The sequence below is a fragment of the Tursiops truncatus genome, chromosome 3 (assembly GCF_011762595.2).
Source record: "Tursiops truncatus isolate mTurTru1 chromosome 3, mTurTru1.mat.Y, whole genome shotgun sequence".
In the NCBI taxonomy this organism is placed as follows: domain Eukaryota; kingdom Metazoa; phylum Chordata; class Mammalia; order Artiodactyla; family Delphinidae; genus Tursiops; species Tursiops truncatus.
The window spans coordinates 144,881,550-144,902,660 of record NC_047036.1 but is presented as its reverse complement, the minus strand read 5'-3'; the positions used below and the strand labels follow the sequence as shown (position 1 = coordinate 144,902,660).

The 21,111-nt window shown below is 43.5% G+C and overlaps 1 protein-coding gene across 2 annotated transcripts in view; it reads right to left on the bottom strand.

The window, feature by feature from the left end:
* The window catches only part of DOCK2 (dedicator of cytokinesis 2), a 409,609-nt gene that overhangs the window by 375,899 nt on the left and 12,599 nt on the right, over window positions 1–21,111 (bottom strand). For both annotated transcript variants that reach the window (XM_019945662.2, XM_033853554.2), the window contains exons 2-5: window positions 12,770–12,853; window positions 2,627–2,667; window positions 1,499–1,554; window positions 911–1,007 (exon numbers count right to left, since the gene is read on the bottom strand). In XM_019945662.2, the coding sequence (XP_019801221.1) occupies window positions 911–1,007; window positions 1,499–1,554; window positions 2,627–2,667; window positions 12,770–12,853 (278 nt within the window). The remainder of the gene's footprint in view (window positions 1–910; window positions 1,008–1,498; window positions 1,555–2,626; window positions 2,668–12,769; window positions 12,854–21,111) is intronic.

The following is a 21,111-nucleotide window of genomic DNA, read 5'->3' as shown; positions in this document are numbered from 1 at the left end:
GAAACTGGAGGTTTAAGGATCACTTTACTAGGGTAAAGGGCATGATGGACTTGCAATTCAAAGATTTCTTAAGGAAAATGCCAAGCTTCCACGGTGCCTGTGTATGTGATGTGTAAAAGGGGTGGTAGAAATAAATAATAAATCACTTTAGCCTCAAGTCTGCTGTTTGCCCCCTAAACTGTCCTAACAACCTTTGGGAAACTTATAGAATGGTAACTGAATATGCCCATTACCATATATGATGAAATATCCACATGGGAGTCAACATTTATGACCATAAAATGTGACTCCACAAACAGAGCGTGTGCAACAGCAGGTGTACACGATGCTGTAACAAATATGCAGTGAGCCTTGGTCGACATTTTCACTCTCAGTTTAATGGTTTTCTTAGCTGCTCACTTTCATTAGTTTTAGAAACATCAAAGGAGGATTTTAAATTAGATTTACTTCAATACAGGGAAAACTCGTATAAAACACGCTCTTTGTTTTCCAGGGTCAAAGCTCCCTCATAGATCTGAGGACAACAGTCATTAGTTAATTAATATACGAGAACAGTATTTCTCAACGTGTTATCGGCAGACCACCAAATCAAAATCTCTAAGTTTATTAAAATGCAGAGCCCCATTGAAGGAAGCTGTATTTTTAATAGCTTTCGAGGTGATTCTTAAGCATACTCAAGTTTGATGACTTTTTCAGTAGTTTAAAAAAAACAGAAGGATCACACCAGATGCCCATTCACTATGGCTCTGTCACTAGCTCGCTGTATGGCTTTGAGAAAGTCACCTAACTTCTCTGGGCCTTGATAGCCTCATACTGTTTGCTATACTATGTCAAGGCTAAATTCCATATTTGAACCAAGCCAAAAACTGCAAGAAGCTTCCATCCCAGGGAGCAGGGTTTTGAGTCTTACCACGTAGAGCTGTTTCCAGATGCTGCCCCATTCCCAAAGTGTCGTTGTCACTTCTTGTGCCAGAGGAATTTCTGCAGGAATAATGTTCTCGATATTTCTATTTAAGGTGGGAGAGAAACTGGTGTGAAATTGAGACCCAGGTGCTAACAAGATAAGATGTTGGCAAATTTGCATTAAGCTACAGCTGCTGAGAGGGGCCTTCCTGGCAGGAGACTAAACCGCCTCTAATGTCTACACCAATTACATTATGCAGATGCAAGGGACTTCCTTTTTAATGTCCTCCTTCATCGGGTGGGCCCTCCAAGCTCATTATTCAGGAGTAATCTACTTTAATTCAGTTCAAAGGCAGCTGCCAGTGAAAAGTGTGATTCTCCAAATTTACTAAAACCCCCTCAGAATCAGATCTGAACACGAATCAATCTGCATTGGGTCTCCCATCCAGTGAGGGAAAGAAGATAAATAAACAGCACAAGGAAGGCGGATCGGCTGGGCATCCTTCACATCTGCCCAGTCAGGTTTTCAGAGCAGACAGGACAGTGACATCCACGAGCCACTGGAGGGTCAAGTGTGGGGAAGGGTGGCAAATACCTTTTTTTCTCCACTGTCACTTCTTTGATGTGGATAAAGGATTTAGGAAAAATGCCCTGTTGGGGATAAGATAAGACAAGGTGAGATAGCATGACCTGTCCCTACAGAAAAAAACTGACCCCAGGTCTTCATGATTTTTCCAAAAGCTGCTAGCTGGTAAAAACTTTACAGGAATAATCTCAGTCCAAGAGAACAAGTGGTAGGTGCCAAATCTACTCTTTCAGGTCTGGTTCCTCTCCAGTTCTTTATCAGTTGTTCAGGATCCCACAGTAGCCCTAGATTCCAAAGGATGCTCCAACCCCATTGCGGACACTCACCCTATCAGATGGGCAAGGCTGGAGTGCCTGAAAGACTCACTCTAAGGGAGAATAGCGTTCTGCCTCTCACCTCTCCTGCCCGGGACAGCAGCCACCCTTCACAGTCAGGAAAGGTCAGGTCCTGAGGCAACAGTGTCCCTGGTTGCATATGGGTTGCTTTGATTTGAGATCTCTTTCTCTCTGGATTTATTTTATTGTTCAGGATGGAGGAAGGAAAAAGCATCTATTATTTCCTTGCTCTATAAGCTTAGCTCCGTTAAGAGAAGTTGATCAACTACTTGGAAATTCCTTCATAAATTCAGCCAGCGTGTACACTGGGGACATCCGGTCACTGCGCTAGACACTGTGAGATGTCGAGAGATGAGCAAAGCAGGCGCTTGCTCCCATGGAGATGGCGGTGTGCTGTGGGGCTGGGGCAGGGGAACTCCCTGAGGGCGGAGACTGGACCTGTCCCTTCTGAGTCATGTTGCACACATAGGTGAGGAAATGATGAATGCCCCAAGCAATGCTAAAGAAAGGCAGTAGGAGATAAATTTCAAATAAAAAATGCACGACTCCACAGGACTCGAAAAATCATATGTGACTGGCATATTAGGAAAAGTTTCAGGGAGAAGAGAGCTCTGGAGGTTGACCTTAAAGAATGAGTGAAAGGGGAAGGCACTGAGGCACAGCGAGGAAATCACAGGACACAAGGAGGGAGGAATGGAATCAGTCTGCAGAGGAGCAACAGTGGGAGATGAGTGCCCAGGGGGCTGGCAGGGTCATGTACAGACATCCAATATTGTCCCAAATAAAAACAAATTGACCTCACCTGCAACATTTTGTGCTTTAGAAGGTATCCCCTATACCAGTCTGCAAAGAGAAAACAAAGAAACAGGTTTTTCATCTATTCGTACAAGTTCCTTGCTGGGTTTTGTTGTTGCTGTTTGTTTTTCACTGGCAAAGAAACTATTGAGAAGTGCTTTACACCTTAGGTACAGATCAAAGCCCTAGGATGCAACAGTTTCTTGAATTAGTTGCCAACATCTCCAAAAAGCATCCACAAATACAGGGATTTCACATAAAAATGCAAATTTCATCCTTCTTTTGAAAGAACAGGAGGCCCAGAGACGGTGGCCAGTGCTCCCGCATGGTTGCAGTTGGCTAGTGGTGAGAAGCAGCTGGTCCCATCAGACAAAGCAGGCGCCTCCAACTCACCAGCCTCTACCTAGCCCCTCACTTATTTCCATTAACTGCCTGGGTCCTTCCTGTGTTCATATGCATGTTTTCAACCTCTGCCTTAGGGACAAAGAAAGACTGAGAATGTCTGAGGGAGTTTGGCGAACATCCTAAAATAATGGCCGCAGTTCTAACAACAGCAAATTGTGTCTAAAATGTGATTTGCAGAAGTTAGTCATTACAAAACAGGTAAGTTCAGGGATGGGTAAAATGACAGGAATTTTAAGAGATTCTTCCCTTTGCAGGAATATCAAAAATGACTCAATTAACAGAGATCCAAATTATACACAGTTCTCGGACAAAATGAACCTCAGTATAGCAAGTATTGATGACTATAATGAGCCTACTGGCCTTTGAAATGATTCAAGCACAGCCAAGTAGTGGCATTTGTCATCTCTGTAAATAAAAAGCGTCTGTCAGGCGCCTCATTAGCAAACCCTCATTACTGGGCTGACAGATTGTTGTCGAAATATGTTCTCAACAGACATACGGGCAAGCTCCAAAACAAACAACTTAAGATGCAAAGTCACCCCTCCCGGTCATGAGCCAGCTTGAGGGCCAGGTCATAAAGAAAGTTCTAAAGCAAAAGGGGCCCAAAGTGGTTCCTATTTTGAAAGACAGAAAGGTAGAGGAAGGAGAGAAGGAGAAAAGGAAGGAGAGAGAAAGGAAGGAATGGAGGCTGGAGAGAAAGAATCTCAGGTTTGGAATAAAAAAACGTTCTAAGCACTCTTCATATATGAAGCCTTTTAATCTTCATAACAACCACATGAGGCGGGAAATTCAATTATCCCATTTTACAGAAGAGTGGCCCACCTGAGGCACAGAGAAGTTGAGTAACTTGACCACAGTTACACAGCTAGTAAGTAACAGTGCCAGGATCTAAACGTAAACAGCCATCATACTGTGCTTCCTGTCTAATAGGAGAAGGAGCATGGTATTTGCCTAATACTTCCATCCTCCCAACATCTGAATCCCCAAAACTACAACCCCAATAAGTACTTCCAGTGGTGGAAAACTTTCTACTTCACGAAGAACATATTCTATTTTCACACTCCTCTAATAATTTTCCCTATAACTATCTGTAATAATTAACTGTGAACAATAATGCTTATATTATATTAATAATAGTGCTTGCTGTGTGCCAGGAACTCTGGTAAAGTTTTTTTCAAATTATAAATTAATCTTCACAATGATTCTATAAAGTAGGTACTATTATTGCCTCAATTCTGCAAATGAAAATAGAGAGGCACAGAGAGATTAAGCAACTTGCTCATGGTCACACAGCTAGTGAGTAATACAGTTAAGACCTAAACCCAAGCATCTGACTCTGGAGGTGACACTCTAGTACTGCACTAGAACAACCTCCTTTATTTGCAGTTCTTTCCCATTCAACAAACAAGATATAAGAGCATCTCTGTAACATTACTAGCTACCATTAATTGATCAGGGAATCTTAATGCACACAAAGCTATATGCTAAGTGTTGTACATGTATTCTCTCATTCAGTGCTCATATCCATACTGTGAGCTAAGTAATATTCCCATTCTGTAGATGAAGAAATTGAGATTCAAGTCAGTTGAGGTACTGGGCCAAATCACATGCCAGGGTTCAAGGGCAAGTCTTTGTGGCTTCAAAGCCAGCCCTCAAAGCTGTTCCACCACATTGTCCCCCATGCGATGAACACAGATACAGATAATGCTCTCTTAAAGCACAGATACAGTTAAGGGTTTCTTGGCTGCAGTGACCTGAATCCACCTTATTGGCCAAGGCCACCAAAATCCACCAGATAGTAGGAAAACAACCAAGTGACCACTAGTCTGCCCACATCTGGCTCTCCACGACAGGGGCTCCATCTGGGACCCTTGAATTCCAGTGACATTGCCCTCTCTCACCCTTGAGAATCAGTGACTTGCCACCCCTTGTCGGTATCCTGATTTGCAAAACTTCAACTCACTCCTGAGCAAGAAATCGACTGACGCTTACCGCCAGCATATACATTCTGGCTCCCAGGTTTAAGTTCAACAAACACTGACTGTGCACCTACTGTGTACATGACATTGGGCTGGGTGCTCTCAGAAATAAATCCCCAGTGATCCTTGACGAGACAGGCTTACCACCATCTCCACTTGCTGGATGATGATAAAGCATCCACTGCATCAGAGCTGTCCTTAGGACTTTTTCTGATATCCCCAACCCTGCTGAATCACTGATCTCTATGACCCCTGATGTCCACTCCCTAGTCTGGTCACTGGCCAGTTATATCTGGCTGTACTCCAAGACCTGACTGGGCAGATAACAATAGTTGGCACACATAGCAAAATCCATGATCAAAACCAGGCTCAGGGTAACACAGCATTTACCACACCCCAGGACGCATCCCCTGGCTTAATGCCCTTTCAGTTAAGTAATAGAAAAGGCTTTTTTTGTCTAACCCTATCCATGAAAACTTTATAAACAGAAAACTCACAAAGTGCATCCTGGGGAATATGAGGAAAGGAAATTTTTTTTTACCATTCTTATGGAAAATGATAAACTCCAACTGTCCTCCTTTCCCACATTCCAAATATCAAAATGAAATGTACCTAAATTCTCTAATCACCCAGGAGTTGCGTGGGGAGGGGAAAAAGGAGGAGAGGTTAAAAGCATCCCAGAACATCAAACAAGAATCCACATCCTAGAAATCCAGTCCTCTCTCTGCCCTCTCCGGGCAACGTGATCTTTGGTCATGTCACTTAAGCCTCAGTGTTTTCACCTGTCAAATAAGGACAATAACAGCTACCATACACGGCTGTTGCACAAACTATTGTTTAAACAGAATTATGAAGGTGAACACATCTGGTAAAGGTACAAAACCTTAGACTGGAAGAAGACATACCAATTTCAGGATGAGTGTTACCTGAAGAATGGACAAAAAGACAAGAATGCAATAGGAGAGGGGTAAACAGGGGATCTCGGTTGCACCTAAAATGTTTATTTCTTTAAAAATATATGTATGAACTAAACAAGGAAAAATGTTAATATCTATTTGAGTGGTGTGTGCCTGGGAGTATTTCACTTTCCTATTTGATTGAAATATCTAATAACATTAAGAAGAATGTAACAGAAGCCAGTATCAATCAGTGGTTAAGGGTATGAGCTCTGGAATCAAAGTCTGGATTTGAATGAAGATCTGCACTTCTGCGTGATCTTAGACAAGTTAGTGCACTTCTCTAAGCCTTAGTTTCCTTATTTGTAAAATGTGAACAATAATAGTGCCCGTCTCATAGGCTTAAATTAGATAAGCAATTCAGAGTTTGTACAGTGCCTGGCATATGGTAAGTGTTAAAAAAATTACTAAATACCATATGTCAGTTAAAAATCCATAATCATCATCATCATCATTAACCAGAGAAACTTAGGCATATTTTCTATTTTATTTCCAGAACCTACAGAATTTGAATATTGTTTTTTGTTTTTGTGGTACGTGGGCCTCTCACTGCTGTGGCCTCTCCCGTTGTGGAGCACAGGCTCCGGATGCGCAGGCTCAGCGGCCATGGCTCACGGGCCTAGCCGCACCACGGCATGTGGGATCTTCCCGGACCGGGTCACGAACCCGTGTCCCCTGCATCGGCAGGCGGACTGTCAACCACTGCGTCACCAGGGAAGCCCTGTTTTTTGTTTTTTTGTGGGTTTTTTTTTTTGTGTGTGTGAAGTCATTTCAACATATTCCCATAACAACAAAGTAAATGAAACATTCTTCAAATTCAACATAATGGAAGTTTACTGACGTTTTAGCCTCACCCACAAGCAAAAGGGAAGAAAAACTTCACTTACCAACTCCCTACAATGAAACAGCCTTACTTAAGAAAATGGAGTCCCTTTCATACCAACCTGTTTCTAGAGCAGATCTAAACAAAGGACCATCTCCCTGCAAAGTGGCACTTTAAAAAAATATCCTCTTAAGTGCACATAATGTCCCCCACCCCCCACCCCACCGTGCCCTAAAAGCAAAGGACTCAGATGGGTCAGGATCACTCTCGGTGGAGTTGTCAGTAGAGAAGAGGCGGCATGGCTCTGGGTGTACCCCACTGAGCAAGTGGGAGATTCGGAACTCTTCACGCAGAGCTCTTTGCAGCTGAACCAAGGTGGAGGTGATTCACACGTGCCAGCTTAGAAGGAATTCCAGATGTTTTAAGTGAGAAGCGCAAGTCTCAGAATGGTATGTACAGTATAGTCCCATTTTTTAGAAAACAATGACAATAAAAGCTATGCCTTACCTTAAGGAGGTTAAGCTAGGTCAACTTCCTCCCTCATCCCCTCCCCTTGTTCCATTTTACTGGTAAATGAAATTCAAAAGCACCTTGGAAACCACTGTCTAGAAATCCCATTCTCTTCACCACTAAGAGTGGGCCCCCATGACCCGGGCAAGTATGTGTATCAGTACATGGAATGGAACCTTCGCTGTTGTTCTGGAAAGGAAGAGTCAGGTAGCAAATAACTGAGAGTGGAGCAGACATTCCCTCTGAAGGGCTCATAAGGAAGAGTCTAAGTAACCTGGGATACCCCCAAGGAACATCCCCTCACCGCTGTCCAAGTAATCAGGAGATGGGAGTTGGTCTTCGGAGGTAGCTGTTGTTGCCTTAGGAGTGCATGGTAGAGCTCTCTCACCCCCAGACCAAATCCAAGCGCGAAGGGTGCAGTCCAGAAGACTCACTCAGAGGTATAGCGGGCATCTGGCATCTTGTTCCCCAGCTACATGGCTATTCGTGCAGGGGACTGGCTGATCTTTTGGCTTATTTGATCAGGAAGTCAAAGAATCAGAGAGAGAGCACCCCAAGCTCCCTCTACCCCCAACCTTGTTTAAGCTAGGAAAAGGGAAGGAGGAGAGGAGCATTAAACTGCATATGGAATTGAAGCCTTCTTTTGAGATGTTGTTAAATATCTGGAAAGATGTCAACCAAATATAACTGAAGGAAGTGATTGGGGAAAAACAACACTCCTTTTTCACATTTATTCCCCCACGAGGAGTTCTGACTACTTAATAAACACATGTGTTTTCCACATCTAAAATCAGGAAGCAGAATGTTTATGCTGCCTCTGGGTAAGAGAGGCAGTCTGAGAGATGTAATATGGACAAAGAAATAGGCATTAGGATGTCTATTAGGAAAGCTTAGCAATGGGCACCCTTCTGAATTGTTTGAGTTTTTATCGCAATAAAATATTATCTAAAAGGAAATACTAAAACCATTAGAGCTCTAGTGAAAGGAAATTCATTCATGCCTAAGGTTTCAGCTCAGATTTCTGTTTTCCCCATTCATCTGGCTGAGTAAGTTTAGTGCATAGGCAAAGAAGGGCTAGCCTCACCCACTCCAGACGATCAGAGGGTCACCTTCTGTGTTCCCTGGGCGATATGGCTAAGATAGATACATACCTGCCAGTCTCAGTGTAGCTCTGTTTAATGGGGGAAAGAGATGGAATTCAACACAGAGCACCTAGGAGCCAGGCATAAGGCTAAACAGCTTCTCTACTTCTCTCATTTTGTCCTCATAATACACCCAGAAGCAAGGTGATGATAATACATTTTTGCAGCTGAGAAAACTGAGGCTTACTTCCCTAAGATCACTAAGCTAGTGGGTAAGTGGAGCAGAGAATAACTTTCTGATTCAAAAGCCCATGCTTTTTCTACTTTTCTTTCTCTTTCTTCTTTCTTTCTTTTCTTCCTTCCTCCCTTCCTTCCTCTCTTCCTTCCTTCCTTCCTTCTTTTCTTTTCTCTTTGTGGAGGAGAGGGGAGAGTTTAAAATTACTGAAAAACACAAAATAAAAATATTCACATTCCTACCACCAAGAATTAATCCTTGCTGATATCTGGAGAAATGTGCTTTGAATCTTCAAGACTGTATCTATTCTATTCCATTCCCCTCTCCACTTCTCAACTGTATTCGTTTTTTTTGCGGGGGGGTGGGGGGTGGGTGGGGGTGATTACATTTTACAGTTTTCCAACAATGACGTTCTTTTTGGTAGTCGTAACTATCATGACTTTTAATACTAATTTTGACAAATCAATTCACTTGGACTCAATGTTTGCCTGTATTTCCTCTTATCACAGCTTTTCAATTCCTATATTTTAACATTTTGATTCATCTCTCAATTGGCTGGATTTTATTTTTTGAGTAGGTTTCTGCAAGACGGTGATATAAGCACACCCATATTTTTTCTACTATGTCATTTTGACTAATGTTTGACTAACACTATGGTTTTCACTTTTTTATATCTGCAGAGGAACTGTTTTTCAACTGGAATCATAAGCAGAACTCCCCGCATGCAAAGAAGATAAGACCAGGCCTGATCTCAGAGCCCTTAGCCATCTAAGGCCCTCACGGACTCTTAGGATCCTATAAATTCCAGTTTGAAAACTCTATATGGGTATGAGTGCATGCATGATAAATCCTAATAATTTTCATACCAATTCCTCAGATATCTAGAATCAGTCTAACAGACTTCCAAATGTATTTTCAAAGTAGTCATGAACTGGCAATCACTTGCTAAATTAATATGTCCAGCTCTTTCCAGAAAAGTACTGTAGCTGCTTATTACAAGGATGCATTAAAATAAGACTGATAAAACAAAATTTTAAATGGGAAACCAGAACTAAAGAGCTTCGGAGCAAGGAGGTTAATCCCTGAAACAAAGGTGACTTGAGTCAGCAAGTGCAGTCTTTTTGAAGGTCAGGCTATAAGCCAGGCAAAAGTAAAGAAAGGCTCTGATTACATGCAACCTATGTGGTCAGTTTCCTGCCCTGAAGCACTTTCTCCAGGGAAACTGCATGAAAAGAAGAAAAAAAACACTCATCTGAATTTCAAAATGTAGGACACAGAAAACATTCTGAGGCTTTTCACTGCCTTGGTAGGCATGGGGTGGAGAAAAGGGAGCAGTCTTAGGAGAGTGGAGAGAACAGCAAGTGGCTCACTGTGCAAGCCTAGGCAAGTCATTTCTCTTCCCTGAGCCTTGCTCCTTCACCTGCAAATCTGAGGTCTCTGCCTGTTTCTCGGGATTATCATCCAGTAGCACAAAAGTGACACTGAGGAGTTGTTTTGCTTGCTGTTTTTATTTTCAATCTTTGCCCTTGGTAGACACCTAGAGTTTGCTTATCTGCCACTGAGTAGAACTACATTTGTAAAGGGTAGGATTGCACTATGGGAGGAGGGCAGGGTGTTTGGAATCAGATCCCTACCCCTCCCCCAGTCCCACTCACTCTGTGTGTAAAATAGGGCCAGACTGGGCACTATAGAGGCCTGGACACTGAAAAGTGCATGATGTCCAAAATAACAACATTGGGCTTCCCTGGTGGCACAGTGGTTGAGAATCCGCCTGACATTGCAGGGGACATGGGTTTGAGCCCTGGTCGGGGAAGAGCCCACATGTCGCGGAGCAACTAAGTCCGTGCGCCACAACCACTGAGCCTGCACTCTAGAGCCCATGTGCCACAACTACTGAGCCCACGTGCCACAACGACTGAAGCCCACTCACCTAGAGCCCATGAGCCACAATTACTGAGCCCACGGGCCACAGCTACTGAGTCTGAGCTCTAGAGCTCACAAGCCACAACTACTGAGCCCGTGTGCCACAACTACTGAGCCCGCACTCTAGAGCCCACGTGCCACAACTACTGAGCCCATGAGCCACAACTACTGAAGCCCACCCACCTAGAGCTCATGAGCCACAACTACTGAGCCTGCGCTCTAGAGCCCACGAGCCACAACTACTGAGCCCATGCGCCACAACTACTGAAGCCCACGTGCCTAGAGCCCGTGAGCCACAACTACTGGAGCCCGCATTTCACAACTACTGAGCCTGTGCTCTAGAGCCCACGAGCCACAACTACTGAGCCCGTCTGTCACACCTACTGAGCCTGTACTCTAGATCCCGCATGCCACGACTACTGAGCCCACATGCCACAAGTACTGAAGCCCGTGCACCTAGAGCCCGTGCTCCACAACAAGAGAAGCCACCGCAACGAGAAGCCTGCGCACTGCAATGAAGGGTAGCCCCTGCTCGCCACAACTAGAGAAAGCCCACGCACAGCAATGAGGACCCAATGCAGCCAAAAATAAATAAATTAATTATTTTAAAAAAGAAATCCTTAAAAAATAAATAAATAGCAACAGTACTAAAGCATAAAATAAACGTAAGGAAGGTGAACAAAGTTCTCATTTCCCCCATGATGATTCCTTTAAAGCTGCTTTGAAATATCAAATATCAAATTCTTTCTCCCTCCAAAAAGCATTTTGTTTGTTTGCTTTTTGGTTTGCATTTGTGTATGTGTGTGTGTGTGTGTGTGTGTGTGTGTGTGTGTGTGTGTATGTGGACACGCAAACTCCTTCACGAATCTGCAGAGGTGCTCTGTTAATTGCATATAGCTAATCTAGGGTTGAAGATACCACCTGTCCTGCAGGTTGCTGTGAGGAGTAACTAGACTAACATGTTATGGGAATTTAGCAGAGTACTCACTATGTGGTTAAGAACCCAAAGATAGCTAGCTCTGTAGGCAAACTCCTTTCCTCCAGCCCTCTATTTCTCCTTGAGGGGGCCTCCTTAACAGTAGCACACCTGCCTCCTGCCTACCCCTCACCCCCATCCCAGCACAGGACAGCCTAACCTGAGGGATTAGCTGGGAAACAGGGACAGAGCCCCCTCTGCCCTCCTTTCTCTTTGCTCTGCCTGACCACAGGAAAGACACACTCTACGCCCTCCACACGGCAGGATTATAGTGAGGCCCAGACAGGAGGAGATCCGTGGTGGCCCAGCTGGGCAGTGAGGGCTGGGAGAGCCTGCCTGAATGTAGTCAGCCCATGAGCAAGCTCATTCGACACTTACACCCAAGCTGTGCTCCCAATGTCAATTTTATCAGTGACATAGGTGATACATTGATTTCTAATGGCCTGACTCATGAGTGTAAGGCCATTAACCTTTGTGCAAACTTTAAAAACCACCACCATTGCCACGATGGTGGACACAGCCCAACAGACACCTGGCTTCACAAGAGATGACACCTCTGTGGGAAGAAAGAGATGCCATTTTGCCCAAGACAGGGCACCCAGCTTGCTGAAGGGAATGAGTACTGCTTCCTGGCCCAGATGCAGTGTCCAAACCACACAGCTATGTACAGCAGAACTGGAATCAGGATTATAATTTACTGGACCCTTCAAAACCCTAATAATGCTGATATTCCTTTATAATGGTGTTGAAACTAATAAAGAAGTGTATCTAGGGCTTCCCTGGTGGCGCAGTGCTTGAGAGTCCGCCTGCTGATGCCCCAGTCCGGGAGGATCCCACATGCCGCGGAGCGGCTGGGCCCGTGAGCCATGGCCGCTGAGCCTGCACGTCCGGAGCCTGTGCTCCGCAACGGGAGAGGCCACAGCAGTGAGAGGCCCGCATACCGCAAAAAAAAAAAAAAAAGAAGAACAAGTGTATCTAGAAGGTGTCATAGGGCCCAACAGCTCCATGGCTGGGCAAATAGAGAGCACAATGAACATCAAACCACCCAGTTTGGCTTTTGTTTCTAAGTATGAATTCCTACAATAACAAAGCATTATTTTCAGTAAATCTGAAATACTAATATTAGCAAAATGTATTTAAATAGACCACACAGAGGTGCAAGTTCCAAGAGAGGGCTGTAGGTGCTGGGTATGTCCTGGGGGTGTCCCAACACCATCAGCAAGCTCCTGGCATCCAAGGGTCGCCTGGGCCAGTGACTCACCTCCACAGGTCTCCTGTATTCGCACCACATCGCCAATCTGCAGGGAGAGCTGGGGGACTCCGCTCCCTTGGAAGTTGTATATGGCTGTGAAATGAAATGGAACAGAGAGGCAGCCTGGTGAGACCTCTGGATACCAAGAATCTCTGCTCCTTCCCGCCCTTCCTTTCTTGACTTTATCTGATGACCATGCAGCCCATATGGCTAAACAAAACCAATGTAAAACCAATGTAAAAACCACAGCCTGCCACAGGAGTCAATGCAGGCCCAGCCTGGCTCCCAAAGGCCCCCATTCATTAGTCAAACATGACCTCTCCCTAGCACAGGTAATGCACTCCAGTCTGAGTGACAAGGATGGCGTTTATGTCATTCCCATGGTTGACCTCCCACTGTACACCTGGCGTGTGCTCAGCACATCCTCTCATTTCATTCCCAAAGCAACCCTGCGAGGTGTAAACTGTGATCCCATTTTGCAGATAAGGAAATGGAGGTGCTTAGAGGTTAAACAATTTGGCCAAAATCATCAGGCTAGGAAGTGACAGGAAAACCAGTATCTAACTTCCATATTCTCAACTGCTATTGTGAGCTACCTGCTGCTCCCCAATTACTCCATCCTGGTGACAGCAGCCTAAAATGCCACTCTTTCTACCACTCATTTACACTGTCTACCTTCCCATTTACACTGTCAGCTTCTGGGGAGTAGCAGTTGGCTATGAAAACACCCAGAGTCCCCTGTGTGGTATGGGAGCCTCTGCTAATCCCTTGGAATGTGAGATTACACCATATCATTGCAGTGCTCAGCCCCTACTCAGCATCACTTGCTAAGTGAGGACCAGGTCATTACCGTTAACCTAGGGATGAAGTTTGTTTAAGGAATATCCAGCTTGGAAGATCTTCAAGAACAGAATAGGACACAATGAGGTTTGATATGACATGTGAATCAAAACACAAGTGTTTCAATTTAAGGAAAGACCCTCAGGAGGATGGATGGTATGATCCTACAAGGTTGTCCTCATTCAGGAGGATGGATGGTATGATCCTACAAGGTTGTCCTCATTTATGCATGCAGCAGATATTCAGTAAGTGCCTACAATATGCAAGGCACATGCTAGGCACTGATCTTGCTCTTTTGGTGAATACACAAATAAATATAAGGTTACAAAATATGATACATGTGATGCAAGAAACAAATAGGGCCTGATAGAGGAGGCAACAATTTTTGTTGGGGTAGTTAAGAAAGGACCCCCTGAGCTGATGATACATGGAGGATTCAAACAAGTCAGCTATGGGAACAGAAAGGGGGGAAGGGCATTTCAGGAAGTGGGAATAGCATACGCAAAGGCCCCAAGTAAGGAAGACACTTGGCACATTCAGAGAGCAAAAAGGAAACTGCTGTGCATGGAGTATAAGGGAGGAGGTGGGTGACACAGAGGATGCTGGAGAGGCAAGAACCAGGTTATGCAGGGCTTCACGATGACTTTGGGCTTTACTCCAAGAGAACAGGAAGCTGGATAGATTTTACTTAGTGATTTGGTAATAGCTTTATTTAGATACAATTTGCCCACTTAAAGTATATACTTCAATGATTTACTCAGAGAGCTGTGAAACCACCACCATGATTAATTTTAGAACATTCTCATCACCTCAAAAAAGTCCCCTGAGCCACAATCGGCCACTAATCTACTTTCTGTCTCTATAGATTTGCCTATTCTGGACATTTCGTACAAATAGAATCATGTAATATGTGGTCTTTTGCAACTGGCTTCTTTTACTCAGCACAAGGTTTTTAAGATTCATTCATGTTGTAGCAACTCTCATTACTTCATTCATTTTTATGGCTGAATAATATTCCATTGTATAAATACACCAGTGGATAGAAGGCTGAAGGCTGTTAGGCGGGGGAGTGATGTAACCCCATCACGCCGACTGCTGTTGGGGGAGTGGATGGAGGGAGGCAGAGTGGATGTGGCGGAGCCCACGAGGAGACCCTTGCTTTGTCTCTCTAATCCCAGAGGTCTTTGAACCAAGGAGAGACTTGCTGCTGATGAACCATGTGACCAAGCAGTGCGGGAGGTAGATTAACTAAATAAGAGGTATCCTGAGTCCTCTTGGTAGTCTTACCACTGATTCAGTTCATTCCCTCTCCCTTTGCTCCTCAGTTTCCTCATGTGTCAACAAACAAAATGCATTTAAAAACTACTTTTTCGAGTGAAATCAGCAAAAATGGTGAAATAGGGAGTTCCAAGCGCCTGTCCCTCCAAAGAAGCAATTAAAAATCCAGCAAAAATGGTCAGAATCAACTTTACCAGAGCTCTGAAAAACAGTCAAAAGTTTACAGCAACCAAGCAAATGCTTACTCAAGAAAAGGCAACTGAAACCTGGTAAAGTTTTGTAGCATTTTAACTTATCCTTATCCCATTCTCTACTCCCCATCTTAGTGGCAGTCTTGAAGATGGTGTTCCGTGTTCCTGTGGGTTCCTGGGGCTGGAGGGAGCAGAGCAGACCTTGTCCCAAGAAACTGTACAGTAGTTGCTTGTTTTGATCTGTCTGTGGGCTCCCTGAAGGACTAAAGCCATGAGCTTGCCTTTATTTCCCTGACTTGGGACTCTCTTAAGGGAGAGAAACAGCTATGCAAAGGGCATTGATCAAAAACATTTAAAGTCAAAAGAACTACCTGCTTCCATACAGGGCAAAGAATATAAGTTTGGTCAAACAATAATACCACTAATAAACCTGGGAGGAAAGGCTTAGGAGTGAAATGCTTTGGAGAATAAAGAGCTTTGAAGAATACCACCTATTGCAGGGGAAGGCCATGATGAGTTGGACACATGCTGAAAAAGGATGGGAGAAAGCCCAAAGTTCTCAGCTCTGGTTGACCTCCAAGCTCCATACAGGGAGGAAATGCAGGCTCTGGCAGAGCTGTAAATGGCCTGGCTAAGTGCTGAACGTAAGCCCCAACACACATGCGCGCAGCTGCAAAGACTAGGTTTTTTTTCTCTCGATTCCAGGCATTTAGAGACTTCAGTGACCACATGCAACAAACAATACAGTCTTAACAAAAATACTTCAGAAAAGTCACTAAACAAACAAACTACTACAATCTATATCAAGCAGTGACAATAGCCCTGGCAAGGAGGGAGACTCTGACGTCTGAGTTAGCACATCAAAATATTCAAGATATCCAGTTTTCAGCACAAAATTATGAGGCATGTGAGAAACAAGAAAGTATGGCCCATTCACAGGAAAAAGAGAATTTAATAGAAACTGTCCCTAAAGAATGACAGACAGTGGACTTGGGAGACAAAGACTTTAAATCAATTATCTTAAGTATGCTCAAATATCCAAAGGAAACTATGGACAAAGAACTAAAGGAAACCAGGGGTATAATGTCTCAGAAAATGGAGAATATAGTCAAAGAGAGAGAAATTATAAAAAGGAATCAGATAAAAATTCTGGAGCTGAAAAGTACAATAACAAATGTAAAAATTTTATTAGAGAGGTTCAACATCAGATATGAGCAGTCAGAAGGAACCAATGACCTTAAAAATAGGTCTGTTGAGGGGCTTCCCTGGTGGTGCAGTGGTTGAGAGTCCGCCTGCTGATGCAGGGGACGCAGGTTCGTGCCCCAGTCCGGGAGGATCCCACATGCCGCGGAACGGCTGGGCCCATGAGTCATGGCCGCTGAGCCTGTGCGTCCGGAGCCTGTGCTCCGCAGCGGGAGAGGCCGCGGCAGTGAGAGGCCTGTGTACCGCAAAAAAAAAAAAACAAAAAACAAAACAAACAAAAAAAAACGTCTATTGAGATTAGCCAGACTGAGGAGCAGAAAGAAAAAGAATGAAGAAAAATTAACAGATCCTAAGGGACCTGTGGAACAATATCAAGCACACCAACATCCACATAATGGGAGTTCTATAATGAGAGGAAAGAAAGAGAAAGTAGCAGAAAGAAAATTTGAAAAAATAATGGTCAAAAACTTACATTTGATGGAAGACAAGAATCTATACATCCAAGAAGCTCAATGAAATCCAAGCAGGATAAACTTAAAGAGATCCATACCAAGACAAAATAGTCAAATTGTCAAGAACAAGAAACAGAGTCTTAAAAGTAGCAAGAGAGAAGCAATTCATCATGTACAATGAATCTTCAATAAAATTAACACATGATTTCTTTTTAGAAGCCAGTGAAACTAGAAGACAGTGGATGACATATTTAAAGTGCTGAAGGAAAAAAAAAAATGTCAACCAAGAATTCTATATCACACAAAATTATCTTCAAAAATGAAGGAGAAATGAAGAGATAAACAAAAACAGGGATTCCATCACTGATAGACAATTGGAAAGACAAATACAGAAAGCAATAATTACAAATCCATGATAACAGGCATAGGGTGTATAAAGATGTAATGTGTGACAGCAACAATACAAAAGGGAAGAAACAAACTTATATAGAAGCAGAGATTTTTGTATACTATTGAAGCTAAGTTGGTTTTAACTTAAACTATATTGTTATAAACGTAAGATACTGGTGGTAAAACCCAGGTTAACCACTAAGAAAATAACTAAAAAATATAGAGGAGGGAAAAAACAGTAAACCAGACAAAATCAGTTAAACATAGAAGAAGGTAGTAATGAAAAATTGAGGAACAAAAAAAGATGTAAGATACATAGAAAACAAATGGCAAAATGGAAGAAGTCCTTCCTTATGAGTATATACTTTAAATGTAAATGGATTAAACCCTTTTGTCAAAAGGCAGAGATTTACAGAAAAGATTTTTTTTAAATCCGCCATAAAATAAATACATACATACATACATACATACATACATACATACATACATAAATCCACCACGATCCAACTATATGTTGTCTACAAGAGATTCACTTTAGGTCCAAAGATACAAATAAGTTCAAAATAAAAGAATGAGGGAAAGAAGTTCCACACACATAGTAACAAAAAGAGAGCTTGGTGGGTATACCAACATTAGACAAAATAGACTTTAAGTCAAAAATTGTTACAAGAGACAAAGAAGGACATAATATATTGGCAAAAGAGTCAGTACACCAAGAAGATATAGCAATTACAAACATATATGTACTTAATAATATAACACCAAAATATATGAGGCAAACATTGACACAATTAAAGGGAGAAATAGATAGTTCTACAATAATAATTGGAGACCTCAATACTCTACTATCAATAATGGATAGAACAAGTAGGCATGGAATCAGTAGGGAAACAGAAGACCTGAACAACACTATAGATAACTAGTCCTGGGACTTCCCTGGTGGCGCAGTGGTTAAGAACCGCCTGCCAACGTAGGGGACACGGGTTCGATCCCTGGTCCGGGAAGATCCCACATGCCACGGAACAACAAAGCCCATGTGCCACAACTACAGAGCCTGCGCTCTAGAGCCTGCAAGCCACAACTACTGAGCCCACCTGCCACAACTACTGAAGCCCACGTGCCTAGAGCCTGTGCTCCACAACAAGAGAAGCCACCACAATGAGAAGCCTGCACAACACAACTAAGAGTAGGCCCAGCCCGCTGCAACTAGAGAAAGCCTGCACGCAGCAACAAAGACCCAAAATGCAGCCAAAAATAATAAAATTTTAAAAAATAATAACTAGTCCTAACAGACGTATACAGAATATTCCATCCTACAATAGCAGAATACATTCTTCTCAAGTGCACATGAAATAGTCTCCAGATAGATGACATGTTAGGCCACAAAACAAGTCTCAATAAATTAAGAAAAGACTGAAATTATACAAAGCATCTTTTCCAATCACAAAGGAATGAAGCTAGAAATGAAAAACAGAAAAAAAAACTGGAAAATTCACAAATACGTGTAAATGGAACAACATACCCTTAAACAACCAGTGGGTCAAATGAGAACTCACAAGCGAGATAAAAAAATATTTTAAGACAAATACAAATTAAAATACAACCTATCAGAACTTACAGATGCAGTGAAAGCAGTGATCACATCAGTGAAGAGGCCTTGGAAAGAAATGAGGTCAAAACCCTTCTCAAATATAAACAAGAAGCATTTATAATGTTCCTCCACTATATCACAGAGAAGCACATTCTCAACTGCCCTTTCATGTTGTCATTACAACTACTGCATGAGGTAGTACTATCCCCACCCTACAGAGGAGGAAACTGAGGTTCAGATGGTTTGAGTAGCTTATCCAAGACCCACCCACAGAGTGGTAAATCACAGAGCCAGACTTCAACCCTGTCCTGTGCCTTGTTCATTCCCTGCATCCACTGCCTCTCCACAGCATCTGATGGCAGGTGTTCAGGTGTTCACCAGACCCTGCTTCAGGCTTCTGTTTGCCACACTCTCTGAGCTGCATCCTCCGCGGGAAAAGGATGAAACCCGTAGGCTTTTTAGTCCAAAGACCTATACAAATCAGCCCTTTCACCAAGGGACCAACTAGCCTTTTTGAGTATTCACAGGGGTGGAAAGTCTCAATCCTGAGAGATAATAAAGCTTGGGAGTTATGAGCCAGTGTCCCTGGAATAAGACAAATGTGGCTCCTGAGCCCAGTTCTGCCCTTTGCCAGCTCTGGTCTCAAGCCCAGGGTTGCAGAGTATGATTGTGCAGGCTTTGTCCAGCACAAGGCCACCAAGCCAAAGACAGCAGGAGAGGCTGGCACCCAACCTCTGATCTGCTTGCCAAGGCCTGGGCCCTATCGAGGCACTGTGCCCACCAGGGGAGGGGGTGTATCTTTGTAATTCACACAGAGGAACTGTAGGGGCCAGCGGCAGCCTGCCTGAGCAGCAACTTCACCTCCCCAAGCCTCATTTTCCTCAACTATAGAAAGGAGGAGATGATGGTCCCTACCTTGAAGAGTTCCTTGGAAGCTTGGCTGAGATCAATACACAGAAAAAGTCTTTACTCTGTGTCTGGCCGGGAGTAAGTGGTCAATAAAAAGTAGTCACTTTTCTCTTTATTGGCACTATAATACCTCCTAGAGCAATCCATTCAGAGGAACTCCTTCAGAGCTCTTCTTTGTGTCACCTTTAAATCTGCTTCCTTGCAGTTTGCATTCAATGGCACTGTCAGTCAACAATGAATAAAATTAAACCTTTGCCCAAAAACAAACCTTGAGAGGACCCTCAGGGGACTCAGAGTTCTCTCCTCCTGCATAAAGCTTCCCCATTTCTTCATTCCCTCCACACTTGGCCTCAATTCAAATCCTGTCCCCACAAAGGCTGCTAGCATTTGGACCCACTCCAGCTTGCAGATGCCCTAATTCTGCAACTCTCCACTCCCTGATCCCTCCAGCTCCAGAGGTCTGGCTGAGGACATGCCTGCCAAGGAGTTGGGCAGGGCCACAGAGGCAACTGAAGGTTTCTAACAGAAGAAAACCATCCATGACATGTGTTTGCCTCTGGAGCACCAGCAAATTAGTTCGTCCATCAGGTATTTAAAGGGCAGGGCAAGACTCTATTTTGTTCCCAGACTATATCCTTCCCATCTTTCCTGAGGAATCTCTTCCTCACCTTCTGCCCAGCTCTGTCAGGTGAGAAGGTACCAACCCACTGGCTTAAGAAGATATCTCGGACAGATCTTGAAACTTCATATTCAACATGGAGGTCTGTGTTCATTCCAAAGACTCACATCATACGAAAATGAAAGTAACTGACACTGCCCTTTAATTTATAAATGTATTTCTGCCTTTGCATGAAGACCTCTGTTCTCAAGGCTCCATTTGGGGAAAAGCAGACATTACTGACAAAGGAAGTGGCTTTGCATACCGGTACCCAATTCTGTTAAGTTTTCTAAATGACTAACAGGAAACTTTGAACCAGAATGCCACTCTTTGCTAAAGTTTGATTGCTTATCTATGAATCTCTCCTGAGTTGTTTCTGACCAGTGTCAGAACAGTTCATCTTCTTCCCCATTCCCTGCAGGCCTAACTACCCTTGAGTTCTGAGTGAGTGATGGAAAGGCCGGAAAACATAAGGAAGGTATAGGAATAAGTAATAAGTAAAAATCACTGAAATCACAGCCTGCCCCACACTGGCCATGCCCATCATGGAAGATAAACAAGTGGTGAAAGGATTCCCACAGATACCCATTCCAGTTTCCCCTTTCATACGAGGTCTCCGTGCCTTGGAGAACACTGGCACATCCCAGTGAAGGATTTGACCTCTCCTTGTATCAAAATACTATACTCAGGAGCCAAGGCAGCAGCTAGTCGCTGATAAGCCTAACCAGACCAAAATACTTACGACCAAAGACCAAGGGGGTGCTTCAAGTACCAGGGCCGTCTGAGGTCACTGAACCCAGTGAGGACTCTAATGTTGGAAATCCTAGAGTGTCAAGCCA